General features: G+C 50.6%; 2 protein-coding genes and 1 long non-coding RNA gene across 12 annotated transcripts; 2 read left to right on the plus strand and 1 right to left on the minus strand.

Moving 5' to 3' along the window:
* Positions 1-170: 170 nt before the first annotated feature.
* On the plus strand, positions 171-15,357 carry SNRPA (small nuclear ribonucleoprotein polypeptide A). Of its 6 annotated transcripts, none has more exons than XM_015123963.3 (7): positions 171-305; positions 716-810; positions 6,371-6,543; positions 9,069-9,248; positions 12,896-13,069; positions 13,575-13,663; positions 14,976-15,357. In XM_015123963.3, exons 2-7 carry the CDS (start codon positions 738-740, stop codon positions 15,133-15,135), a joined length of 849 nt encoding a protein of 282 aa, XP_014979449.1. In that variant the 5' UTR covers positions 171-305; positions 716-737; the 3' UTR covers positions 15,136-15,357.
* On the minus strand, positions 548-5,170 carry LOC144337509 (uncharacterized). Its single transcript, XR_013410698.1, has 2 exons — positions 4,680-5,170; positions 548-1,404 (listed from the first exon to the last, which is right to left on the minus strand). It is a non-coding gene; the product is annotated as an uncharacterized LOC144337509 (long non-coding RNA).
* MIA (MIA SH3 domain containing) lies at positions 14,976-27,976 on the plus strand. 5 transcript variants are annotated; one of them, XM_077976172.1, is made up of 6 exons: positions 14,976-15,210; positions 21,288-21,393; positions 25,423-25,555; positions 25,638-25,771; positions 27,463-27,573; positions 27,883-27,976. In XM_077976172.1, the coding sequence occupies exons 3-6, from the start codon at positions 25,429-25,431 to the stop codon at positions 27,904-27,906; spliced, it is 396 nt and encodes a 131-aa protein (XP_077832298.1). In that variant the 5' UTR covers positions 14,976-15,210; positions 21,288-21,393; positions 25,423-25,428; the 3' UTR covers positions 27,907-27,976.
* Positions 27,977-27,997: the final 21 nt, after the last annotated feature.

The following is a 27,997-nucleotide window of genomic DNA, read 5'->3' on the forward strand; positions in this document are numbered from 1 at the left end:
GTCCGTAGACCCGGGAGTCACGGAAGGAGGTGGGCTTTCAGGGAGTCGGGCGGGGTTTTTCTACCTAGGCGGGAACTCAAATATCATTTTGATTGGCAAGAGCTGAGCCCAGAAACGAGACTTGCTCTGATTGGTCAAGCTACTGCGTTTCCGCGCGGAGATTGCCTGGCAGAAAGGCAGGGGCGGTGCCAGGAGAGAAAGCTTCGTGGTTTGGTCTCAGGAAAGTAGCAGGCGCCGCTTGAGAGAACTGCGGTCCTGTCGGAAGGTAACCTGGGGTGCAAACGACCATCGGCGGCGGGCGAGCGGTACGCTTGGCGTCCGGGCCTTCCTGGGCCCGTCTGAGGAAACTTGCTGCTCGAGGCCAGGCTGCCCAAGACCTGTCCCCTTTTTTCTATACTGGCTCCCACATCCGGGTTTTTCTCCAGGACGGCCCTTCGGATGCATGGGCCAATGGGAGTCGCCATTTAGGGCGCTCCGCCCACGGGGTCGCGTAGAGCATCCTGGAAGTCGTAGTAAATCTCTCGAGAGTTCCCTCTGCACGCGTGCTGGAGAAGCGGGTCCTACGCACGCTTTGTTGCCCGCGCTTTCCCTCGGTCCTTCCCCCTACTCCCGCCTTACCTGACTTCCTTTTGGGAGGAAGATCCTTGAGCAGCCAACGGTGGGACAAAGGATTTGGCGAAACCCAGGGCTAAAGTCACGTTTTTCCTCCTTTAAGCCTTACCTCAACACTTCACTCCATGGCAGTTCCCGAGACCCGCCCTAACCACACTATTTATATCAACAACCTCAATGAGAAGATCAAGAAGGATGGTGAGTTCTCGGGATAGTCCGGACTCCAGACTGTCCCGCACGGGCTGGTCCCTCTTCCACCCCCTGCATCCGCTTCTCTTTCTTAAGTGTTCCTCCAGCCAAACTTCGAGTTAACCCCTTGGCCTTTACACAAACTACTTCCTGTCTTCAACACTCCATTAGTTCATCTTACACTCTGCCCTTTAACCTGGTCACTGTTGCTCATCTTACAAGGTTTGAGGTCACAGGACCCTTCCTCCAGGAAGCCTTCCCTTGTCCCTTCACGTGGCTGCCGCTGACTTCCCATACGCTGAGGCCATCTCCCATCACGCCCTGATTCCTCTGAGCTGTCGTGGGGCTCTCTCTCCTCCCAGTGGCCTTTGAGCTCCGTGAGGGCAAGGACTGGGGCTTTCTTGGGTCACCGGCTTTTTCAGTGATCAGCTCACAATGAAAATGTACCGTAATGGTGGCTAATGCTCTGTATCATGGGTTAGTCTATGTGCTTTTATATAAATGTTGATTACATTTAGTTCTTACAACAAGCTTGTAGGAAGAAGGCTGTTGTTATTCCCATTCCTCAACTAACAAACTGAGGCAGGGCGCGGTGGCTCACCCCTGTAATCCCAGCACTTTAGGAGGCCGAGGTGGGCGGATCACCTGAGGTCGGGAGTTCGAGACCAGTCTGACCAACATGGAGAAACCCTGTCTCTACTGAAAATACAAAATTAGCCAGGCCTGATGGTGGCACATGCCTGTAATCCCAGCTACTCTGGAGGCTAAGGCAGGAGAATCGCTTGAACCCGGGAGACGGAGGTTGCAGTGAGCCGAGATCACACCATTGCAGTACAGCCTGGGCAACAAGAGCGAAACTCCGTCTCAAAAAAGAAAGGAAAAGAAACTGAGACAGGGTGATGTGACTTGCCCAGGGTCACATAGCAAGTAAAGTGGTTGAAGCCACCGGTATAGAATTCTGCTTAAGAACCCAATTTTTGGCCGGGCGTGGTGGTTAAGCCTAACACTTTGGGTGGCAGAGGCAGGAGGATCACTTAAACACAGGAGTTCAAGATCAGCCTGGGCAACAAAGCGAGACCTTGTCTCTACAAAAAAAAAAAAAAAAAAAAAGGCTGGGCGTGGGTGGGGTGTGTCTGTGGTCCCAGCTACTCAGGAGGCTGAGGTGGGAGGATCGCTTGAGCTAGAGAGGTTGAGGCTGCAGTGGGCTATGATTGCACCACTGCACTGCAGCCTGGGCAGAGCAAGAACCTATCTGAAAAAAGGAAAAAAAAAAAACTCAGTTATTGAAATGGGAAAGACCGTCTCACGTTCTCAAGTAAATTATCACCTTTATTGAATCTCATTTTCTACATCTAAAAACTGAGCAAAATCATAATACCTTTTTTGCATGGATGTTGGGTGAGATTAAATTAGCTAAACCTTGCAGTATTTCTTTTTTATGTTAACTGGCAGCTAGTAAGGGCTGGATAAATGTTAGCTCTTATCACTTCAAGAAAATTGTCAGGAGAACCGAAGGAGCTTACTGGGATTCAGTTTGAGGTCACCAGTGAAGTTGCTCTTGAAGAAAGCAAAACCAGCAGCCGGGGCACTGGCTCACGCCTGTCATCCCAGCACTTTGGGAGGCTGAGGTGGGAGATCGTGTGAGGTCAGGAGTTCAAGACCAGCCTGGCCAAGATGGTGAAACCCCGTGTCTAGTAAAAATACTTTGGGAGGCTGAGGTGGGAGATCGTGTGAGGTCAGGAGTTCAAGACCAGCCTGGCCAAGATGGTGAAACCCCGTGTCTACTAAAAATCAGCTGGGTGTGGCAGCGCACATCTATAGTCCCAGCTACTTGGGAGGCTGAGGCAGGAGAATCACTTGAACCCTGGGAAGCAGAGGTTGCAGTGAGCTGAGACTGCACCACTGTACTCCAGCCTGGGTGATAGAGACTCTCAAAAAAAGATAAAATAAAACAAAACCAGGAATGTAAATTTTGCATATGCTTTTAGAGTGTGGTGCCTAACCATTATTGGGCAGTGCTGGGGACACACTGGTGACATAGAACGCTGGTTCTTTTTTTTTTTTTTTTTTTTTTTGAGACGGAGTCTCGCTCTGCCGCCCAGGCTGGAGTACAGTGGCCAGATCTCAGCTCACTGCAAGCTCCGCCTCCCGGGTTCACGCCATTCTCCTGCCTCAGCCTCCTGAGTAGCTGGGACTACAGGCGCCCGCCACTGCGCCCGGCTAATTTTTTGTATTTTTAGTAGAGACGGGGTTTCACCGTGTTAGCCAGGATGGTCTCGATCTCCTGACCTCGTGATCCGCCCGTCTCGGCCTCCCAAAGTGCTGGGATTACAGGCTTGAGCCACCGCGCCCGGCTTTTTTTTTTTTTTTAAATGAGGTGGCGTGTCGCTGTGTTGCATAGGCTGGAATGCAGTGGCGCAATCTCAGTTTACTGCAACCTCCGCCTGCCGGATTCAAGCAGTTCTCTGCCTCAGCCTCCTGAGTAGCTGGGATTCCAGGCACCTGCCACCATGCCCAGCTAATTTTTGTATTTTTAGCAGAGACAGGGTTTCACCATCTTGGCTACGCTGGTCTCGAACTCCTGACCTTGTGATCCACCTGCCTCGGCCTCCCAAAGTGCTGGGATTATAGGCGTGAGCCACCGCGCCCGGCCGGAACCCTGGTTCTTTAGGACAGTGACAGCCCAGAGTAGTCAGGGCCATCATGCAGGAAGCTTAGGCAGAGTGTTGAGGGCTGAGGTTGGGACCTTAGAAAGACAGGGATCCATTCAGCTTCCTGGCAAAGGAGACATTTTGGAGAGCCTGCCAAGTAGAGGAAGCAGTATTTATGTTACATTGAGGGAGAAGAGTGTTATTAACTTGGGCCAGCTTGTGTAGATGTTTAGGGGTAAAAGAGCCTGGCACATTCTGGGTATTACAAGTAGTTTTGTGGGCCTGAGGCCTAGAGGCCTGTAAATCATGGAGAAGCTTCCAGCGAGCTGTGCACTGGTGGCTCCTGGCTATGAGGCTCGTGGCTATGAGGTGTCAGACTTTGCCCTGAGGGTGTTGGGGAGCCAGCTTGCTTCCCTGTCCTGGTTGCCTCCTCATCTATCCTTCCAGCGGTGGAGGGTAAATGCGAATGGGCAAGAGGAGGCTGGAGAGTAGAGAGAGGCCCAGAGTCCAGTGGAATGAGTGAAGTCTGAATGAGATTCATGGGGATGGAGTATGGAGAAGAAAACCAGAAATGTTACCCCCAGGAGAATTTTTGACTAATTGCTTAAAAACAAGTTTGACTGCTGTCCCTGCCCCCACCCAGCCTGCACACATTTTCTTGCTTCTTTCCTAGTCTAGTATCTATTTTACCAAGTGGCTTCTGCTTCAGCTCAACATATTTTTTTTGAGACGGACGTTCGATCTGTTGCCCAGGCTGGAGTGCAGCGGCATAATCTCCGCTCACTGCAACTTTTGCCTCCCTGGTTCAAGCTATTCTCCTGCCTCAGCCTCCCAAGTAGCTGGGATTACAGGCGCACTCCACCACAACTAGCTAATTTTTTCTTTCTTTCTTTTTTTTTTTTGGCCTTTTTAGTCGAGATGGAGTTTCACCGTCTTGGCCAGGCTGGTCTTGAACTCCTGACCTCAAGTGATCTGCCTCAGCCTCCCAAAGTGCTGGAATTACAGGCATGAGCCACCATGCCACGCCAGTTTTTATGAAAGTTGGAGTCCAGTGGCGGGATCTGCCTCCCAGGCTAGAGTGATCCTCCCACTTCAGCCTCCCAAGTAGCTGTGACAATAAGGCACGCGTCACCATGCGTGGCTAATTTTTGTATCTTTTGTAGAGACAGGGTTTCACCATATTGCCCAGGCTGGTCTTGAACTCTTGAGCGCAAAGGATCTGCCCACCTCGGCCTCCCAAAGTGCCGGGATTACAGGTGTGAGCCACCATGCTTGGCCATCTCAGCCATCTACTTTGCATAAGACATTGGTACCCTTTGCAGACCTGAGTGGTGAGAGGGAGTCCATCCTTGTTGACCTTGAATCCCACTTGCTGTCAAGTGATGCCCTTTGCTGGTGAGATGTGGTGGTACCGGATTCAGATGGAATTCGTGGACTGGGCTCTGCCATGCCCTCGTGCCCTCCAGATTGTTGTACTGGTCCAGTGAGGAATCCTCTGAGAACCTGTTTCCATTTGAGTAAAACTGGGACAGTCATAGTTGCCACTTAATGGGGTTGCTGTGAGGAAGTTACCTCTATAAAGCATTTGATGGGGGTGCGATGGCTCATGCCTGTAGTCCCAGCACTTTGGGAAGCCAAGGCAGGAGGATCACTGGAGCCCAGGAGTTCAAGACCAACCTGGGCAACATAGGAGATTGTATCTACAAAAAAATAAAAAATTAGCCATGCGTCGTGTTGCGTGCCTGTAGTCCCAGCTCCTTGGGAGGTTGAGGTGAGAAGATTGCTTGAGCCTAGGAGGTCGAGCCTGCAGTAAGCTATTATGCCACTGAACTCCAGCCTGAGCAACAGAAGGAGACCCTGTCTAAAAAAAGCACTTGATGGTATCTGTAGTCAAATGTTTGTAGCCAAGTGTGGTGGCACACTCCTGTAATCCCAGCACTTTGGGAGGCCAAGGTGGGCTAATTCCTTAAGCTCAGGAGTTCAAGACCAGCCTGGGCAACATAGCAAGACCCTGTCTCTGCACAAAATCCAGAAGTTAGCTGGGCATGGTGGCATATACCTGTGGTCCCAGCTACTCAGGAGGCTGAGGTGGGAGGATCGCTTGAGTCCGGGAGTTTGAGGCTACAGTGAATCATGATCATGCCACTGCACTCCAGCATGGGTGACAAAGTGAGACCTTGTTGCCAAATAAAAAAAAAAATATATGTGTGATGGAGTCTGTGCTAGGCATGGAGATACTGCAGTAAACAAATGGGACAGGCTTATTGCTCCTCAGGTAAGATAGACAAGTTAACGTACCATGACAGGAGGCGGGAAATAGTCATGAAAGAAAAGGAAGTAGAGTAAGAATGACATGGGAAGACATTTAGACATGGTGGTCAGAGGTGGCAACGTTTCCTCTGAGACTTGGGTGACTAGGAGGTGGCCGCCATGTAAACCTCAGGGGAGGGATGTTCCAGGTAAAGGGAGCAGCCAGTGCAAAGGCCCTGGGGCAGAATTGTTGTGTCAGACCTAGGGGCCAGTGTGGTTGGGGACTCAGGAGCATAGTGGAATGTGGGCAGGAATGAGTTGGGGGAAATCTGCCAGGGCCACGTCATGCAGGCCTGTGTCAGGGTGCTGGTGGCAATGAAAAGAATCACTCATATTTACTGAGCGTTTACTATGTACCGGATGCTGTCCTGAGCACTTTGCATGTATGTGCACATGTTCATTATATAGCAGCTCTCTGTAAGCACATCTTACAGAAGAGTGTACTTGGCTACTTGAGTGGTTCCTGGCCGCTTCTGTGATTGTTAGGTCTTGAGAGATTATGGACCCGAGGCATTCTGGGTAGCCCGTCAATTGGCTGATGGTCTTCTATCTGGGCTGCGCTTCTTCTAACAAGGGGAGCTCAGAGGTCTTTTCTTTCCCCACTGCAGAGCTAAAAAAGTCCCTGTACGCCATCTTCTCCCAGTTTGGCCAGATCCTGGATATCCTGGTATCACGGAGCCTAAAGATGAGGGGCCAGGCCTTTGTCATCTTCAAGGAGGTCAGCAGCGCCACCAACGCCCTGCGCTCCATGCAGGGTTTCCCCTTCTATGACAAGCCCATGGTGAGCATTGTGGGTACGGAGGCTGTGTGGGTGTGTGAAATGTTATAGGAGACTGGGCGGGCCTGGATTAGAGGAGAGGATATTAGGGTTCATTCACCAAGGTGAGACTGGACCAGGCTCCCACTGCACCTTGCCTCCTTTAAAAATTTTTTTGGCGTAGTGCGGTGGCTCATGCCTGTAATCCCAGCACTTTCGGAGGCCGAGGCAGGCAGTTTACCTGAGCTCAGGAGTTTGCGACTAGCCTGGGCAACACTGTGAAACCCCGTCTACTAAAATACAAAAATTAGCTGGGCGTGGCAGCATGCGCCTGTAGTCCCAGCTACTCGGGAGGCTGAGGAAGGAGAATTGCTTGAACCTGGGAGGCAGAGGTTGCAGTGAGCCGAGATCCTGCCACTGCTCTCCAGCCTGGGTGACAGAGTGAGACTGTCTCAAAATACGTATATATATGTATATTTGGCTGGACATGGTGGCTCATGCCTGTAATCCCAGCACTTTGGGAGGCTGAGGCCAGTGGATTACCTGAGGTCAGGAGTTCGAGACCAGCCTGGCCAACGTGGCGAAACCCTGTCTCTACAAAAATACAAAAATCAGCCGGGCATGATGGCTGGCACCTGTAATCCCAGCTACTTGGGAGGCTGAGGCAGGAGAATTGCTTGAACCCGGGAGGCGGAGGTTGCAGTAAGCCAATATCGCACCACTGCACTCCAGCCTGGGTGACAGTGCAGGACTATATCTCAAAAAATAAAAATAAATTTAAAGAAATCTTAAAAAAATTTTTTTAAATTTATTTTATTTATTTATTTATTTATTTATTTATTTTTGATGAGATAGACGATGCTATCTCCCCTGGAAACGCTGATTTTTGTATTTTTAGTAGAGATAGGGTTTCGCCATGTTGCCCAGGCTGGTCTCGAACTCCTGAGCTCCAGTGATCTGCCGGCCTCAACCTCCCAAAGTGCTAGGATTACAGGCGTGAGCTACTGTGCCACACTAAGAATGTTTAACATACCTTCCCCTACTGAATAAGCACCGTGAAAGAGGGGTTTTTGTCTATTTTTTTCATTGCTTTATTCCCAGAGCCTCGAATTGTGCCTGGCATCTGGCAGGTTCTTCTTAAACAGCTAAGTGAATGAGATTGAACCTGGAAGACTGAGGTGTATTCTTGTGTGATAGGAAATCCCCGTGCACTGCACTCCTCTCCTAGCATTGTGTCCTCGGGCTTTTGGCCTGACGTTTATTGCTGTTCCAGCTTCCCTTGAAAATACCAACAGCTGGCCGGGCACGGTGGCTCAAGCCTGTAATCCCAGCACTTTGGGAGGCCGAGACGGGCGGATCACGAGGTCAGGAGATCGAGACCATCCTGGCTGACACGGTGAAACCCCGTCTCTACTAAAAAAAAAATACAAAAACTTAGCCGGGCGAGGTGGCGGGCGCCTGTAGTCCCAGCTACTCGGGAGGCTGAGGCAGGAGAATGGCGTAAACCCGGGAGGCGGAGCTTGCAGTGAGCTGAGATCCGGCCAGTGCACTCCAGCCTGGGCGACAGAGCGAGACTCCGTCTCAAAAAAAAAAAAAAAAAAGAAAAAGAAAATACCAACAGCCTTTCTACTGAACACTTACTTACTGTGTGTCAGGTACTGTTCCAAGCACTTTAACTCATTTAGTCCTCATAACAGTCCTTTGAAGTGGGAAGTATCATAATCCCCGTTTTTCAGACAAGGAGGTTAAGGCCAAGATATTTATATTTCTGTGTTTCTCAGTAAGCTCCTGATAAGGTCTGATTGTTTTGTTTTTTGTTTTTGTTTTGTTTTGTTTTTTGAGACAGTGACTTGCTCTGTCGCCTGGGCTGGAGTGCACAGGCGCGATCTCAGCTCACTGCAACCTTCGCCTCCCGGGTTCAAGCGATTCTCCTGCCTCCTGCCTCCTGCCTCAGCCTCTTGAGTAGCTGGGACTACAGGTGCATGCCACCATGCCCAGCTAATTTTTGTATTTTTGGTACAAATGGGGTTTCCCGGCCAGGCGCGGTGGCTAGTGCCTGTAATCCCAGCACTTTGGGAGGCTGAGGCGGATGGATCATGAGGTCCGGAGTTCGAGACCAGCCTGGCCAAGATGGTGAAACCCTGTCTCTACTAACAATACAAAAATTAGCCGGGCATGGTGGTGGGCGCCTGTAATCCCAGCTAGTAGTGAGACTGAGGCAGAATTGTTTGAACCTGGGAGGTGGAGGTTGCAGTGAACTGAGATCTCATCACTGCACTTTAGCCTGGGTGACAGAGCAAGACAATGTCTCAAAAAAAGAGAGAAAGAAAAAGAGAGAGAGACAGAGACAAAGAAATGGGGTTTCGCTGCAATGGCCAAACTGGTCTCCACCTCCTGACCTCAAGTGACCTACTCCCTTTAGTCTCCCAAAGGGCTGGGATTACAGGCATGAGCCACAACACCTGGCCCCGGTAAAGGTCCAGTTTTGAATCTTGGCAATTGGGCTCTGAATCCACGCTCTTAACCCGTTCTGCTCTCTGTTTTGGTAGCGTATCCAGTACGCCAAGACTGACTCAGATATCATTGCCAAGATGAAAGGCACCTTCGTGGAGCGGGACCGCAAGCGGGAGAAGAGGAAGCCCAAGAGCCAGGAGACCCCAGCCACCAAGAAGGCTGTGCAAGGCGGGGGAGCTGCCCCTGTGGTGGGGGCTGTCCAGGGGCCTGTCCCGGTAAGCCAGGCCCTGGAGACCAGCCCTCCCACTGCCAGGCCTTCCTCAGCCACATGGACTGGCTTTGGGACAGGGTGGGGAGAGTTCTCCACTTGGGGCTTCAGACCCCCTCCTTTCTGTTTCCTTATAGAGATGTGTGTCTCTCTTTTGGGGTGTTGAGCACCTAGATGATGCTATATCCTCTTGAAACGCTTGTTTCCTCCTTGTGAATGTTTCTCAAGGTCTTTCTTCATGGCTGTGACTTGGTTTCGCTCTCTCCATGGCCTTGATTTTGTCACCTGTGTCTTGTAACTCATTGTGCATGTAGAAAGTCCAAGTGTCTACTAAGCAACTGTTAGGATTAATAAGTGAACTTCATTTAGAAAGGTTGCTGGATATAAGGGCAATATGGAAAAAATTAGTTTTATTATTTATTAATATTATTTTTGAGACATGGTCTCACTGTCACCCAGGTTGGAGTGCAGTGGTGCCATCACAGCTCACTGCAACCTCCGCCTCAGCCTCCCTAGCAGCTGGAGCTGCCGGTGCGTGCCACCCCACCCAGCTCACTTTTGCATTTTTTGTAGAGACGGGGCTTAGCTGTATCATCCAGGCTAATCTCAAACTCACTGTCTCAGCCTCCCAAAGTGCCAGGATTACATGCATGAGTCACCATGGCCGACCCTCAGTTTTATTTTTATATGCCAGTAACAGACAAGTAGACTTCACATTGAGAAGTAGCACTGAGGGGTAAATCCAACAAAAGGTTTGCAGAATGACTACACTGAAATCACAGAACGTAGCTGGGAGAAATCAGAGACTCAGCAATGGATAGAAGGACTCAGTATTGTCAGGAGGTCAGTTCCATCCAAATTAATGAATATTCAACGTGATTGCAGTCAAAATTCCAACAGGTATTTTGGTAAACACTGGACACTGATTGGCTCTTTGTAAATGTGTGGAAAGACAAGGCTAAGCCAGGCGAGGATAATAAAGCACCTGGATCTGCATGGCCAGGGGAAGCTCCAGCAACCAGGCCAGACCCAGTGGCTCATGTCTGTAATCTCACCACTTTGGGAGGCCAAAATAGGAGGATTTCTTTTTTTTTTTTTTTTTTTTTTTGGAGACAGAGTCTTGCTCTGTCGCCCAGGCTGGAGTGCAGTGGTGTAATCTTGGCTCACTGCAAGCTCCACCTCCCGGGTTCACGCCATTCTCCTGCCTCAGCCTCCCCAGCAACTGGGACTACAGGTGCCCGCCACCACGCCCGGCTAATTTTTTTGTATTTTTAGTAGAGACGGGGTTTCACTGTCTCGATCTCCTGTTTCACTGTTAGCCAGGATGGTCTCGATCTCCTGACCTCGTGATCTGCCCTCCTCGGCCTCCCAAAGTGCTGGGATTATAGGCGTGAGCCACCACGCCTGGCAGGAGGATTTCTTTAGGTCAGGAGTTCAAGACCAGCCTCCATAAAATAGCAAGACCTCATCTCTACAAAAAATAAAATAGAGAACCGGGTGTGGTGACTCATTCCTGTAGTCCCAGCGGCTCAGGAGGCTGAGGTGGGAGGATCGCTTGAGGACCGGAGGTCGAGGCTGCAGTGAACAATGGTTTTGCCACTGCACTGCAGCCTGAGTAAAAGAGTGAGACCTTGTCTCTTTTTTTCTTTTTCTTTTTTTTTGAGAGAGAGTCTCAGTCAATCTGTCTCCCCAGGTTGGAATGCAGTGGTGCAGTCTTGGCTCACTGCAACCTCTGCCTCTTGAGTTCAAGTGATCTTCTGCCTTGGCCTCCCAAGTAGCTGGATCACAGGCATATGCCACCATGTCTATGTGCAAAAAAAAGAAAAAAAATCTGCAGCAACCAACCAGGATGATATACAGTTGGCAGAAGGGTAGAAAGACAGACCAAGGGGAAAGGATATGAAGAGTCTAGGCACAGCCACACTTGTACAATTACTTGATGTGTGATGAAGTTACCACTGCACTTGACTAAGGAAAGGAATTTTTTCCCCTAGTTCATGATGCGGGGCAGTTGGTTATCTGCAAGGAGAAAAAATTAGCCCTATCTCATACTATATGCAAAATATAACTTGAAGTGAATTGCAGATCCAAATGTGACAACTCGCAAAATATAGCTTCTTTTTTCTCTTTTTTCTTTTTTTTTTTTTTTGAGACAGTCTCGCTCTGTAGTCCAGGCTGGAGTACAGTGGTGCAATCTCAGCTCTCTGCAACCTCCGCCTCCTGGGTTCAAGCGATTCTCCTGCCCCTGCCTCCCGAGTAGCTGGAACAACAGGCTCATGCCACCACACCCAGCTAATTTTTGTATTTTTAGTAGAGACGGAGTTTCACCATGTTGGCCAGGCTGGTCTCGAACTCCTGACCTCAAGTGATCCGCCCTCCTTAGCCTCCTGAAGTGTTGGGATTACAGGCGTGAGCCACTGCACCCGGCCCTCGCACAATAAAGTTTCTAGAAGAAAACAGGAAAATGTCTTCATGACCTTGGTGAGGGCATGAAAAGTGGAAACATCCTGTTTTCCAAACAGGATACAAAAAGCACTGAGTACAAAAAAAAGATGGACGAACCAGGCCCACTCCTTAGGTCTCTGAGCCTCCGTGTCTCTCTGGCTTTCATGAGTCTCGTGGCTCTGGGTCATGCTCTATTTGATGCCACTCACACTTTCTCCAAGTTGGTGATGGTGTCTGGATTACTGTAGACTCCTGTTATTAACTTCTCTCCTCTTCACTGCACCTAGTTTTCTGTCTACTTTTGACTTCAGATTGTGTTTCCAGCCAGAGTGTGCTGCCTGCCATCTGCTGTCTTCCCTCTTCCCCTTGCTGCCATGCGTTTCGTTCTGCACCTGCCCTGAGTGTCCCTTTCCATCTCTGCCCTCCTTTGTTTTTGTTTTTGTTTTTTTGAGACAGAGACTTTGTTGCCCAGGCTAGAGTGCAGTGGCGTACTCTTGGCTCACTCCAACCTTCTCCTGCCAGGTTCAAGTGATTCTCCTGCCTCAGCCGCTCTAGTAGCTGGGATTACAGGTGCCCACCACCACACCTGGCTAATACTTGTATTTTTAGTAGGGATGGGGTTTCATCATGTTGCCCAGGCTGGTCTCAAACTCCTGACCTTAGGTGATCTGCCTGCTTCGGCCTCCCAAAGTGTTAGGATTATAGGAGTGAGCCACCGCGCCCAGCCTACCACACATTTCTTTCTGCACCTGCCCTGACTGTCCCTTTCCATCTCTCCCCTCTTTTGATTTTGTTTCTTAAGAGACAGGGTCTTGCTCTGCCTCCCAGGCTGGAGTGCTGTGGCACAATCAGGGCTCACTGCACGCAGTCTTGACCACCTGTGCTCAAGCGATCCTCCTACCTCAGCCTCCCTCCTCCCATCCTGTGGCTGGGTGGTCCCTGGAGGGTGATGGCCAGGAGGCATCTCCATGGAAACAGACCTCAGAACTCTGCCAGCATTTAACTCCCAAATAGCATTGAACTCTTTCTGATTTAATATCCCACTAGACCCTGGGTTTGTTTTGTTCTGTCCAGCCCTCTCTGGGTGCCTTTTTCACCTCTTTCTGGTTGTTTTTCCTTATATCTCTCACCTGCTGGGTTTGCTCTGATGGCCTCTTCTGTGCCTCCTGGGGCTGGTGTAACCACACTGTGTCCTCCCTCTCTCCACAGGGCATGCCGCCGATGACTCAGGCGCCCCGCATTATGCACCACATGCCGGGCCAGCCGCCCTACATGCCGCCCCCTGGCATGATCCCACCGCCAGGCCTTGCACCTGGCCAGATCCCACCAGGGGCCATGCCCCCGCAGCAGCTTATGCCGGGACAGATGCCGCCTGCCCAGCCTGTGAGTATCTAGTCCCACCCCACCAGGTCTCATGTAAATAGTCAGAATACACAATTAGAGAGGGACCAATCTGGGGGCTGTTGTAGGTTGGGTGGTCTGGGCAGGCCCCCTGAGGAGGTGATACTGAATGAGGAAGTAGCAGTGGGGGTGGGCCCTGGGCAGAGAGGAATTGGCATCTGGTTGGAGGGTCCGGAAGGTTAGGGTAGGCTGGAGTGGTGCCAGCACCTAGATTGGTTCCATGAGCTATTGAGCGCCTGCTTATGTGCCAGGCCCCGTTCTGCACTGTAGGGCTGCAGCAGGGACAGACAGAAACCTCTGCTGTCCTTTGGCCCACAGTCTGTAGGGCCAAAGAGGTGGGAGGCAGACAGGCAACAATATGTGGTATGTTGGGAGAACGTACCAGAATGAATTCAAGCAGTGTGAGGGATGGAGGAAGGGGCAGCACTAGGGGTCTCCCACTGGATTCAGGGCTCCTGTGCTCACCGACTCCCCTATACCCTCGCAGCTTTCTGAGAATCCACCGAATCACATCTTGTTCCTCACCAACCTGCCAGAGGAGACCAATGAGCTCATGCTGTCCATGCTTTTCAATCAGTAAGTGGGGCCTGTGGCTGGGTGGTCCCTGGAGGGTGATGGCCAGGGGGCATCTCCATGGAAACAGGCCTCAGAGCTCTGAGCCAAGTGAGGCTTTGCAGGAGGGACAGTGACCAAAGATGTGAAAGGAGGAGGCTGTAGCTGGGCCCATGGCCCGTGGGGGACGTGGGGATGAGGCTGGAAAGGTCTCCATGGCCAGGGCTTGCCGGCTTTTTTCAGCCTTAATTGAGGGCTGAGGGAGTCCAGCTCTGGGCCTCACTTTCCCAGCCCTGAAAATGGGGGCATGCAAGGTAAGGTACACGTAAAACTACATTGAGATGTCCTTGAACACTAGTTAAGACTGGCAGAAGTCAGCGTGCTCAAAAACAGCAAGTGTGGGAGATGGGGATTTGTGAACTGTTGTGCCTGGCGTCAGGGTGGAGTCCGGTGCAGCCAATGTGTAGAGGGGCCGTTCACCGGTGTTGAGTGAAGTTGTGCGTGTGGCTGAGTTCGTCTGGTGGTTCTGTTTCAGAGGCTGTGAGTGGAGCATTCATCACAGTGTTTGTGGTGGGGAGTTGAAGGCTGTCTGGGAGAAGGGATGGGCTACATACAGCGTCTCACCATGCTGCACTGCATGGCACTTGGAAGAACGGAGAGTGCAACTTTATAATAGTGCCAAGAGGAGATTGTGAGAACCTGAAAAATATAGAACAGTACCACATGTGCAGCATGTCCACAAAGCTGTATATTTTGTGAGAATGCCAATGGAAAAAAGGATACCCAGTAAACATGAGGATGTTTGCTTAATGGAGAAAGAAGTATGGAATGAGAGGAGGGAAATTAGAAACAGCAGATCAGAAAAGTGAGGGTAAGGCTGGGCGCGGTGGCTCATGCCTGTAATCCCAGTATCTTTGGAGGCTGAGGCAGTTGGATTACTTGAGGTCAGGAGTTCGAGACCAACGTGGGCAACATGGTGAAACCCTTTCTCTCGTAAAAATACAAGAATAAAAATGGAAAAAGTGAGGATATCAGTTATTATTGGTATGGCGGGTGGGTTATGATTTAGGAAGGGCCCAGGGGACTGCGGTGTACTGTTTCTTGATTTAGGTTGTAGTTGCATGGGTGTTTGTATTTAAATTTTTCATGAAATGCTATGTTTACATTAGAGTTTTTCAACTTAGTACTATCTGCGTTTTGGGCTGGATAATTCTGAGTAATGGGGCCCTGTCCTGTGCACTGGAGGCTACTTGGCATCATTTCTGGCCTGTGTCCACTTGATGCCATTATGTTAGGGAGAAATGCCGAGTCCCTGAGGTCTGTCATTCTCTTTTAGATTCCCTGGCTTCAAGGAGGTCCGCCTGGTCCCTGGGCGGCATGACATCGCCTTCGTGGAGTTTGACAATGAGGTACAGGCAGGGGCAGCTCGTGATGCCCTGCAGGGCTTTAAGATCACGCAGAACAACGCCATGAAGATCTCCTTTGCCAAGAAGTAGCACCTTTTCCCCCCATGCCTGCCCCTTCCCCCGTTCTGGGGCCACCCCTTTCCCCCTTGGCTCAGCCCCCCGAAGGTAAGTCCCCCCTTGGGGGCCTTCTTGGAGCCGTGTGTGAGTGAGTGGTCGCCACACAGCATTGTACCCAGAGTCTGTCCCCAGACATTGCACCTGGCGCTGTTAGGCCGGAATTAAAGTGGTTTTTTGAGGTTTGGTTTTTCACAATCATTTGTCTGTTTGATTTTCTTGCTTTTCATGGTTCCTTTCCCTCCACTTGAGCAGCCCATCCTGGGTTTTTGGACCTCTTGGCATTTTGAGGTTTGCAACCTTGGGGAAGCACAGGATAGTGTAGTAATATTGTTCAAACTTGGGTTACAATTACTGCTTTGGCAGTTTTGTATATTATCCCAATTCACAGCAGGAAATGGAATCCTAGGTCAGGAAATGGAAAGTCAGGGCTGCCACGTACAGTTAGGCAGGTTGGGTACTGCACAGGAATGTTACATGTTTACGCCACCAGTTTTCTTTTTTTTTTTTTTTTTTTTTTTTTTTTTTTGAGATGGAATCTTGCTCTGTGCCCCAGGCTGGAGTGCAGTGGTGCGATCTCAGCTCACTGCAAGCTCTGTCCCCCGGGTTCACACCATTCTCTTGCCTCAGCCTCCCGAGTAGCTGGGACTACAGGCGCCCGCCACCTCGCCCGGCTAGTTTTTTTGTATTTTTAGTAGAGACGGGGTTTCACCGTGTTAGCCAGGATGGTCTCGATCTCCTGACCTCGTGATCCGCCCGTCTCGGCCTCCCAAAGTGCTGGGATTACAGGCTTGAGCCACCGCGCCCGGCCGAGACGGGGTTTCACCGTGTTAGCCAGGATGGTCTCGATCTCCTGACCTCGTGATCCACCCGCCTCGGCCTTCCAAAGTGCTGGGATTACAGGCTTGAGCCACCGCGCCCGGCCGACACGCCACCAGTTTTCTAACAGATGACAAGAGTGTTAAGGAAGAGGTGTTTCTTCACCTTTTTCTACTCTTCACAAAAGTGCAGCCTGTTGTAGCAATGGCCCCACAGAAACCACAGTAGGTAGTTCAAGCAGAAAGGAATTTAATACAGGAAACTTGGTGCTGCTGAAATCATGCGGAGGGTGAGTGGTAGGAGTGGCAGTCTGGGTTTGAGACTCTTGAGTTCGAGTTTGAAACCCCTGAATGAACTCCTAGCTAGAGTTTAGCGGGACGCTACTCTGACTTCTGGAAGTGTCTGGACTCATTTGATCACTCCTGGGAAGCTACTGACTTGATGCTGGTATGAGGGGTATGGCCACCTCACACACAGGTGATCTACCTTCCTAGCCAGGAGCCTTGGCCAGCCAGGAGCCTCGGGCAGGTGCCTGACCCCAATTCCCCTGCAGTGTCTAGCTGCGGGGAAGTCTAGGATATGTGACTTTTGGCTGTACGGCCACATACCCAGCTGCAACTCTGGATAAGAAAGGGATATTAGGGCCAGGCACAGTGGCTCATGCCTGTAATCCCAGCCCCTTGGGAGGCTGAGGTGGGCATATCACGAGGTCAGGAGTTCAAGACCAGCCTGACCAACATGGTGAAACCCTCTCTCTACTAAAAATATGAAAAAAATTAAGCCAAGCATGGGGGTGCGTGCCTGTAATCCCAGCTACTCGGGAGGCTGAGGCAGGAGAATTGCTTGATCCCAGGAGGTGGAGGTTGCAGTGAATCAAGATCAAGCCACTCCACTCCAGCCTGGGCCACAGAGCGAGACTGTCTCAAAAACAAAAAAAGAAAGGGAGATTGAGTCGGGTGTGGTGGCTCACGCCTGTAATCCCAGCACCTTGGGAGGCCGAGGTGGGCAGATCACGAGGTCAGGAGTTCAAGACCAGCCTGGCCAACATGGAAAAAAACCCCATCTCTACTGAAAATACAAAATTAGCCAGGCGTGGTGGTGCGCGCCTGTAATCTCAGCTACTTAGGAGGCTGAGGCAGAAGAATCATTTGAACCCGGGAGGCAGAGGGTGCAGTGAACCAAGATCGTGCCATTGCACTCCAGCCTGGGCAACAGCAAGACCCTGTCTCAAAAAAAAAAAAAAAAAAAAAAAAAAAAAATGGGAGATTGGTTGGGGGGGCTGTCCTTAGCAGTTTGTCACACTCCTGTCCTGGGGAATTTTAAATTGACCAAAAAAAAACATGTGCATGGCCCGGTGCTGTGGCTCACGCCTATAATCCTAGCACTTTGGGAGGCTGAGGTGGATAGATTATCTCAGCTCAGGAGTTCAAGACCAGCCTGGGCAACATGGTGAAACCCCATCTCTATCAAAAATACAAAAAAAATTGGCCAGGCGTGGTGGCTCATGCTGTAATCTCAGCACTTTGGGAGGCCAAGGTGGGTGACTCAGCTGAGGTCAGGAGTTCAAGACTCGCCTGGCCAACATGGTGAAACTCTGTCTACAAAAATACAGAAAGTAGCCTGGCATGATGGTAGGTGCCAATCCCAGCTACTCATGAGGCTGAGGTGGGAGAATTACTTGCCCCTGGGAGGTGGAGGTTGCAGTGATCCAGGCTTGCACTGAAGCCTGGGCAACAGAGGGAGAATCTGTCTCAAAAAAAAAGTACAAAAAATTAGCTGGGCATGGTGGTACATGCTTATAGTCCCAGCTACTCGGGAGGCTGAGGCACAAGAATTGCTTGAACTTGGGAGGCAGAGGTTGCAGTGAGCTGAGATCGCACCACTGCACTCCAGCCTGGGCGACAAAAAGTGAGACTCCATCTCAAAAAAAAAAAAAATGTATATATGTGTGTGTGTGTATGTATGTATATATGCGCATGCGCACATTAAAACCCTTTTTCACACCAGGTACATGGAAAAAGGCAATCTTTTGGCAAAAAGTAGGAGATCTACCACTAGATACAGTAGGCCGGGTGCAGTGGCTTACGCCTGTAATCCCAGCACTCTGGGAGCCAAGGCGGGTGGATGACAAGGTCAGGAAATTGAGACCATCCTGGCCAAGATGGTGAAACCCTGTGTCTACTAAAAATACAAGAATTAGTTGAGTGTGGAGGCACGTGCCTGTAATCCCAGCTACTCTGTCGCCCAGGCTGGAGTGCACTGGCATGATCTCAGCTCACTGGAACCTCCACCTCCCAGGTTCATGCGATTCTCCTGCCTCAGCCTCCCAAGTAGCTGGGACTCCAGGCACCTGCCACCATGCCTGGCTAATTTTTATTTTTATTTTTATTTTTGATATGGAATTTTGCTCTTGTCTCCCAGGCTGGAGTGTAGTGGCGCAATTTCTGCTGACTGCAACCTCCGCTTCCCAGTCTTAAACTCCTGACCTCAAATGATTCACCCACCTCGGCCTCCCAACGTGCTGGGATTACAGGTGTGAGCCACCAATGAACCTGGCTAAACATACTAAATTCTTATTTTCCTGCCAAGGCTCTAAACCCAATCCTGCTCATGCTCTGCTCTTCCCGTTCACGAGGAATGTCAGTATTAGAAGCAGTGAAGATACAGGGCACCCCATGCAGACCTCATGTGATGGGAAAGGTGGAAACAAGAGAGGAATTGCCGTCTGCAGTAAATGACGTTTATTGCCAATAGGCAAGGGGAAACGTCTCGCCCACCACACTGGCAACCACAGGCCTACTGGCTATTAAGTATGTGGGTTCCATGGTCAGCCAGTCCTGGTTTCTGCTTTCTGGGGACTTCCTAGCTGTTAGCCTATGGGCAGTTGATGTCCCCTGTCTGAGTTTTGTTTACTTCCTGTGTAAAGAGTAGTCCCTCTATATTAATACCATGATGATGTTTGTAGTTATTACCCATCCGCCAACACACACTCTCTCTCCCTTTCAGGCACTTAGCAAACACTCAATAAGTTCAGCAAATATTTGCTGAGTACCTATTGTGTGCTACATACTTTTGTAGGGATAAGATATGCAGTGATGAATAAAATGGACAATTTCCAATATTGTGTTGTGATGAAAACAAAACTGATGTGGTGGGGCCAGCACACTGAGAGGCCGAGGTGGGATGGTCGCTTGAGACAAGGAGACCAACCTGGGCAACAAAGCGAGACTTCATCTCTACAAAAAAAAAATTAAGCCGGGCGCGGTGGCTCAAGCCTGTAATCCCAGCACTTTGGGAGGCCAAGACGGGCGGATCATGAGGTCAGGAGATGGAGACCATCCTGGCTAACACGGTGAAACCCCGTCTCTACTAAAAAATACAAAAAACTAGCCGGGCGAGGTGGCGGGCGCCTGTAGTCCCAGCTACTCGGGAGGCTGAGGCAGGAGAATGGCGTGAACCCGGGAGGCGGAGCTTGCAGTGAGCTGAGATCCGGCCACTGCACTCCAGCCCGGGCGACAGAGCCAGACTCCGTCTCAAAAAAAAAAAAAAAAAAAATTAAAAATTAGCCATGCAGGCCGGGCGCGGTGGCTCAAGCCTGTAATCCCAGCACTTTGGGAGGCCGAGACGGGCGGATCACGAGGTCAGGAGATCGAGAGACGATCCCGGCTAACATGGTGAAACCCCGTCTCTACTAAAAAATACAAAAAAAAAACTAGCCGGGCGAGGTGGCGGGCGCCTGTAGTCCCAGCTACTCGGGAGGCTGAGGCAGGAGAATGGCGTAAACCCGGGAGGCGGAGCTTGCAGTGAGCTAAGATCCGGCCACTGCACTCCAGCCTGGGTGACAGAGCAAGACTCCGTCTCAAAAAAAAAAAAAAAAAAAAAATTAGCCATGCGTGGTGGCACATGCCTATAGTCTCAGGCTACTTGGGAGCCTGAACCAGGAAGTTCACTGGAGCCCAGTTCAAGGCTGCAGTGAGCTATGATGGCACCACTGTACTCCAGCCTGGGTGACAGAGTGAGACCCCATCTCAAAACAAAAAACAACCTCGGCTGGGCCGGGCATGGTGGCTCACACCTGTAATCCCAGCACTTTGGGAGGCCGAGGTAGGTGGAACACTTGAGATCAGGAGTTTGAGACCATCCTGGCCAACATGCTGAAACCCTGTCTCTACTAAAAATACAACAACAACAAAATTAGTTAGACGTGGTGGTGTGTGCTTGTAATCCCAGCTACTCGGGAGGATAAGGCAGGAGAATTGCTTGAACCCGGGAGATGGAGGTTGCAGTGAGCCGAGATCTCACCACTGCACCCCAGCCTGGGTGACAGGCCAAGAATCTGTCCAAAAAAAAAAAAAAAAATCCTGATGTGAAGTGGGTAGTGGGGCTTGGAACAGTAATGAGTGGTCCACAAAACCCCTCTGAGAAGATGCATTTGAGCTGAGCTCATGGTGCTTGGTGTTGGGTTTATAGACATGGCACAGACCTAGTCTTCATCCCTGACAAACTCCTCACTGGCCCCAAGCCTGTGTGTGTCCATTCTTTTCTAAAAAACGCTTGGACTTGCCAGTCTAGAGGTAAGGGTCCCTGGGAGCAAGGCAGACCCTCTGGAGAAGGATGCTCAGCCTGTGGATCTCTGAAGCACACTTTGGAGGTGAGAGATGAAAAAAAAGAGGCCGGGTGCAGTGCCTCACCTCTGTAATCCCAGCACTTTGGGAGGCTGAGGTGGGTGGATCACTTGAGGTCAGGAGATCGAGACCAGTGTGGCCAATATGGTGAAACCCCGTCTCTACTAAATATACAAAAATTAGCTGGGCATGGTGGCACGTGCCTGTAGTCTCAGCTACGTGGAGGCTGAAGCAGAAGAACTGCTTGAACCTGGAAGGCGGAGGTTGCAGTAAGCCAAGATTGCACCACTGCACTCCAGCCTGGGTGACAGAGCGAGATTCTGTCTCAAAAGTCTAAAAAAATTAAAAAAAATTTGTGCTTCTCAGTGACCCTGTTCCTGTGGCTGCAATATGGAGCGAGAGTACAAAGTGGGGGTACATCCAGCTGCTGTGTTGTGAGCTGTCTGTAGAGGTCCATGTGTCAAGAAAACTGAGGACGGAGGCCCTTAGTCCAGTTCCCACAAATAAATGAATCTCTACAACAGCTGCCTGAATGGGCTTGGAAGCAGTCCTCCCACAGTTCAGCCTTCAGATGAAACTGTACCCCTGGCTGACAGGCTGATTGCAGCCTTATAGCAGACTTTTAGCCTGAGATATTCGACCCACAGAAAAGTTGATAATTTTGGTCTTTTTTTTTCTAAACAGGGTCTTGCTCTGGAGTGCACCGGCATGATCATGGCTCACTGCAGCCTCTACCGCCTGGGTTCAAGTGGTCCTCCCACCTCAACCTCCTGAGTGGCTGGGACTATAGGTGTGTACCACCATGCCCAGCTAGTTTTTCTTTTTTTCTTTTTGTAGCTGTGTTACCCAGGCTGGTCTCAAATTTTTAGGCTTTAGCAATCCTCCTGTCTCAGCCTCCCAAAGTGCTGGGATTACAGGCATGAGCCACTGCACTGGGCCAATGTTGGCCTTAGGCTAAGTATGCGACAGGAGATACCTGCATTGGGCTTTGGGAATTGAAGTCACTTCTACTTTGTGGCTTCATCAGTAATATGGGGCAGGGGGCACAGTCCCCACAGCTGATTCTTGAGTGTTCTTTCTGAGTATCCTTAATACTTCACACACTATCATATATCTGAACTTTGTTCATTGATTATCTCCCCTTTATTTTTCATTCCTTGATGAATCTCCAGGGTCTGGATCAAGGCCTAGCATACTTTATGTACTCATGAAATCTTTAATGAATGAAGAAATGATTTTTTTTTTTTTTTTTTTTTTTTGAGACAGGAGTCTCACTCTGCCACCCAGGCTGGAGTGCAGTGGCATGATCTTGGCTCATTGCAACCTCCTCCTCCCAGGTTCAAGCAATTCTCCTGCCTCAGCCTCCCGAGTAGCTGGGACTACAGGCACGTGCCACTACGCCTGACTCATTTTTGTATTTTTTAGTAGAGACAGGGTTTCACCATATTGACCAGGCTGGTCTCAAGCTCCTGACCTTGTGACCTGACTGCCTCGGCCTCCCAAAGTGCTGAGATTATAGGTGTGAGCCACCGCGCCCAGCTGATTTTTTTTTTTTTTTTTTTGAGACAGGATCTCACTCTCTCGTCCAGGCTGGAGTGCAGTGGCATGGCTCACTGCAGCCTCCACCTCCCAGTTTCAAGCGATTCTGGTTCGGCCTCCCAAGTAGCTGGGACTACAGGTGTACACCACCACGCCTGTCTAATTTTTGTATTTTCACCATGTTGGCCAGGTTGGTCTCAAAACTCCTGACCTCAAGTGATCCGCCTGCCTTAGCCTCCCAAAGTGGTGGGATTACAAGAGTAAGCCACCATGCCTGGCCTGAATGAAGAAATAATTTTTTTTTTTTTAAGGCAGAGTTTCACTCTTGTTGCCCAGGCTGGAGTGCAATGGCACTATCTCGGCTCACCAGTACCTCTGACTCCCAGGTTCAAGCAATTCTCCTGCCACAGCCTCCCTAGTAGCTGGGATTATAGGCATGTGCCACCACGCCCAGCTACTTTTTTTGTATTTTTAGTAGAGATGGGGTTTCTCCATGTTGGTCAGGCTGGTCTCGAACTCCTGACCTCAGGTGATCCACCCGCCTCGGCCTCTCAAAGTGCTGGGATTACAGGCATGAGCCACTGCTCCAGGCCAAGAAATAATTTTTTTAAAAGGGTTTTAAAGTGGGGCCGGGTGCAGTGGCTCACACATGTAATCCCAACACTTTTGGAGGCCAAGGCGGGTGGGTCACCTGAGTTCAGGAGTTAGACACCAGCCTGACCAACATGGTGAAACCCCATCTCCACTAAAAATACAAAATTAGCTGGGCGTGGTGGCGCACGCCTGTAATCCCAGCTACTTGGGAGGCTGAGGCAGGAGAATCACCTGAACCCGGGAAGGGGAGGTTGCAGGGAGCTAAGATTGCACCATTGCACTCCAGCCTGGGCAACAAAAGCGAAACAACGTCTCAAAAAAAAAAAAAAAAATTGCATTTCGAAGCCAGGTGCAGTGGCTCACACTTATAGTCACGGCTACTTAGGAGGCCGTGGTGGGAGGATAGCTTGAGCCCAGTCATTCAAGGCTGAGTGAGCTGTGACTGTGACACTGTACTCCAGTCTGGGCGACAGAGTGAGACCCTGTCTGTAAAAAAAAATCTTTCGGGCCGGGCGTGGTGACTCACGCCTGTAATCCCAGCATTTTGGGACACCGAGGCAGGTGGATCACCTGAGGTTGGGAGTTCGAGACCAGCCTGGCCAACATGGAGAAACCCTGTCTCTACTAAAAATACAAAAATAGCTGGGCATGGTGGTGCATGCCTGTAATCCCAGCTACTCGGGAGGCTGAGGCAGGAGAATTGCTTGAATCCGGGGCAGAGGTTGCAGTGAACCGAGATAGTACCACTGCAATATGAGACTCCATCTCAAAAAAAAAAAAAAAAAAAGATAGCATAGCAATGGCTGTGGGCCTGGATACAAGTCTTAGCCCCTCCACTTCTCCACTTCCTGGCTCTGTAAGCCTTAGACAAGTTCCTTAACTCCACACTTCCATTTCCATGTAACAAGGGGTTATAGGCCAGGCATTGGTGGCTCATGCCTGTAATCCCAGTGCTTTGGGAGGCTGAGGCGGGAGGATCGCTTGGGGACATGAGCTCAAGACCAGCCCAGGCAGTATAGTAAGGCACTGGCTCTAGAAAAATAAAAATAAATAATCCAAGAATGGTGACCCGCCTACTATTCTACTCAGGAGGCTGAGGGGGGAGGATTTCGTGAGCCCAGGGGTTCAAGGATGCAGTGAGCGATGATCACATCACTGTACTTCAGCCTGAGCAACAGCAAGATCCTGTCTCAAAAAATTAAATTAGGCTGGGCTTGGTGGCTCATGCCTGTAATCCCAGCACTTTGGAAAGCCACGGTGGGCAGATTGCTTGAGCCCAGGAGATTGAGACGAGGTTGGGCAACATGACGAAACCCTGTCTCTACCAAAAATACAAAAAATTAGCCGGGCGCGGTGGCTCAAGCCTGTAATCCCAGCACTTTGGGAGGCTGAGACGGGCGGATCACAAGGTCAGGAGATCGAGACCATCCTGGCTAACACGGTGAAACCCCGTCTCTACTAAAAAATACAAAAAGCTAGCCGGGCGAGGTGGCGGGCGCCTGTAGTCCCAGCTACTCGGGAGGCTGAGGCAGGAGAATGGCGTGAACCCGGGAGGCGGAGCTTGCAGTGAGCTGAGATCCGGCCACTGCACTCCAGCCCGGGTGACAGAGCGAGACTCCGTCTCAAAAAAAAAAAAAAATTAACTGAGCATAATGGTGCATGTCTGTGGTCCCAGCTACTCGGGAGGCTGAGGTGGGAGGACTGCTTGAGCCCAGGAAATAGGGGCTGCAGTGAACCAGGATCATGCCACTGTACTCCAACCTGGGCAACAGAGCAAGACCCTACCTCAAAATAATTATTGTAGAAAAATGGATTAATTGGGCATAGGTGGCTTGTGCCTGTAGTCCCAGTTACTCAGGAGGCTGAGGTGGGAGGATTGCCTGAGTCTAGGAGGTTGAGGCTGCAGTGAGCCACAATGGCACCATTGCACTCCACCTGGGCAACAGGGTGAGACCCTGTCTCAAAAAAGAAAGGGAGGGTTTATAATCACTCCTGACATGATACAGAGTATCCATTTGAGTTCATAACATAAATACGTACTTGGTGAATGCTCTATAACTACTGGCTTTTTTTATTGTTCCCATTTTACATATAAGGATGCTGAGGCTCTGTGAGGAGAAATAGCTTAGCCCAGGTCATCCAGTGGGAAGCGGCTGGTGCAGATAAACAGTGATCGTGGTGGGACATTGCCTAGCCTAAGGTTCAGCATACAATATTCAGTCAGTACTCCAGGGCTGAGCTGTTTCTGGTCATCAAAGGGCTGCCTTGTTCTCCCGCCCCACAGCACAGGAAATTCCAAGGTGGTTTTCCTTACAGGCTCCTCCTGCTTCTGTCGCCAGAGGGGACAGCAGAGGAGCCCAGGTACCTAAGCCAACTCAAGAGAAGATGGAATTGAGTATCTCAACCACCTTGTCTGGGCCTCTGTGATTGTTGAGGAGGGGGCTGTCACTGGGAAAGCTGTGAGCTGCTTTGGACCTTATCTGGGAATTTCCTTGGGCTTGCAGCCTTTACCCTATCCTTGAAATGGTTCTGGCTGGGTAGCAACTTCTAGGTGGTGTGGGTGAAATTTGGGACTGGTTTAGGGCGGGGATAAGACCAAGAACACAAGTTTCCTTGAACTATGGGAGAGAGGGAGGGGAGGAAATTGGAGACCTCAGCACCCCTTTGCTCACTCTCTTGCTCACAGTCCACGATGGCCTGGTCCCTGGTGTTCCTCGGTGTCATCGTCTTGCTGTCTGCCTTCTCCGGACCTGGTGTCGGGGGTGGCCCTATGCCCAAGCTGGCTGACCGGAAGCTGTGTGCAGACCAGGAGTGCAGCTGTAAGAGTGGGGAGGGAGAACTGGGGGCTTGGGGTATTAGCCTGTGTGGAGGGTATTGCATTCCCTTCTATTCCTTCCCTAGACCCTATCTCCATGGCTGTGGCCCTTCAGGACTACATGGCCCCCGACTGCCGATTCCTGACCATTCACCGGGGCCAAGTGGTGTATGTCTTCTCCAAGCTGAAGGGCCGTGGGCGGCTCTTCTGGGGAGGCAGCGTGAGTCTTGGGAGAGTGAAAGAGGGAAGGGTACAGGGCTGGGGTAGACTCATTATCCCCATGAAGGGAAGATTTGAGGGGGATGAACTGAAATAGACATTGTGGGGGTATATTGTTACTTACTTACTTTATTTATTTATTTTTGAGACAGTGTCTCACTCTGTTGCCCTGGCTAGAGTGTAGTGGCGTGATCTGTGCTCACTGCAACCTCCGCCTCCCGAGTTCAAGCGATTCTTCTGCCTCAGTCTCCTGAGTAGCTGGGACTACAGGCACGTGCCACCACGCCCGGCTAATTTTTGTATTTATAGTAGAGATAGAGTTTCACCATATTGGCCAGGCTGGTCTCGAACTCCTGACCTCATGATCCGCCCACCTCAGCCTCCCAAAGTGCTGGGATTACAGGCGTGAGCCACTGCGCCCGGCCCTTATTTGTTTATTTTTAATTTTTTCCGAGACAGAGACTTGCTCTGTCACCCAGGCTGGAATGCAATGGTGCGATCTCGGCTCACTGTAACCTCCACCTCTTGGGTTCAAGCGATTCTCCTGCCTCAGCCTCCCGAGTACCTGGGATTACAGGCATGCACCACCACACCTGGCTAATTTTTGTATTTTTAGTAGAGACAGGGTTTCACCATACTGGCCAGGTTGGTCTTGAACTCTTGACCTCATGATCTGCCCGCCTTGGCCTCCCAGAGTGCTGGGATTCTAGGTGTGAGCCACCGCCCCCCCAGCCTATTTTCACTTTATTTACCAATTTTAGGGCAGCTGCTATGGTCCCACGTTCTGTTCTAGATACCAAGATACAACAACAAATGATCCTTTAAATTTTATTTTTATTTTTTTATTTTTATTTTTTTTTGAGACGGAGTCTCGCTCTGTCACCCAGGCTGGAGTACAGTGGCCAGATCTCAGCTCACTGCAAGCTCCGTCTCCCAGGTTTATGCCATTCTCTGCCTCAGCCTCCTGAGTAGCTGGGACTACAGGCGCCCGCCACCTTGCCCAGCTAGTTTTTTGTATTTTTAGTAGAGACGGGGTTTCACCGTGTTAGCCAGGATGGTCTCGATCTCCTGACCTCGTGATCCGCCCGTTTCGGCCTCCCAAAGTGCTGGGATTACAGGCTTGAGCCACCGCGCCTGGCCTGATCCTTTTTATTTTAATGGAGAGAAATGAGCAAAAAGCAAGTCATAAAAAATAGCAGCCGGGCACGGTAGCTCACACCTGTAATCCCAAGTAAGGCCAAGTTGGGAGGATAGCTTGAGCCTAGGAGTTCGAGACCAGCCTGGGCAACATAGTAAGACCCCCCCCACAAAAAAAATTAAAAATTAACTGGCCGTCATGGCGTGTATCTGTGGTCCCGGCTACTCAGGAGGCTGAGGTGGGAGGATTGCTTGAGCCCAGAAGTTGAGGCTGCAGTGAGCCGTGATCATGCTACTGCACCCCAACCTGGGCGACACAGTGAGACCCTGTCTCCAAAATAATAATAAAAGCAAATATGCGCTGCTGTGAGTATTAACAGAGACTGACTTGGGTGGTCAGAAAAGGCTTCTGAACAGGTTACATTTAAGCTGAGATTCGTATGACAAGGATGGAGCCAGTTACATGGAGATCAGGGAGAAGGGAGAATGCAAAGCCTTCAGCAGGCATAAGCTTGCCATCTTCCCAGACCCTAGCTTTTAACTCCTCTTCCCTAGGTTCAGGGAGATTACTATGGAGATCTGGCCGCTCGCCTGGGCTATTTCCCCAGTAGCATTGTCCGGGAGGACCAGACCCTGAAACCTGGCAAAGTCGATGTGAAGACAGACGTGAGTGTCATGGGGGCTGGCAAAAAATCTGGGGGGAGGACCCTTAGGTTGTGGGGATGGGCAAAAATGCTCCCACCCTTGGCTCCCTAGGTGTGTGCGCTGGGAGAAATTCTTTCCCTGCCTCAATTTTCTCACCAGTAAAATGGGTTCGGTTGGGAGGTGCAAAGATTAGAGGGCTCTAGGCTAATTTGCGTAGCACTTGCGTGGCCAGACCTGGGCCCTGCAGCTGCAGCCTTTGCAAAAACCACTAGATCCTTTGTGGTGTGACCGCTGGTTTTCTCTCCACTGTTTCCCCTTTCTCTTTTTCAGAAATGGGATTTCTACTGCCAGTGAGCTCAGCCTACCGCTGGCCCTGCCGTTTCCCCTCCTTGGCTTTATGCAAATACAGTCAGCCCAGTGCAAACGGCCTGTCTCTGTGGTCTTT

This window comes from Macaca mulatta, chromosome 19 (genome assembly GCF_049350105.2).
Source record: "Macaca mulatta isolate MMU2019108-1 chromosome 19, T2T-MMU8v2.0, whole genome shotgun sequence".
Taxonomy (NCBI): domain Eukaryota; kingdom Metazoa; phylum Chordata; class Mammalia; order Primates; family Cercopithecidae; genus Macaca; species Macaca mulatta.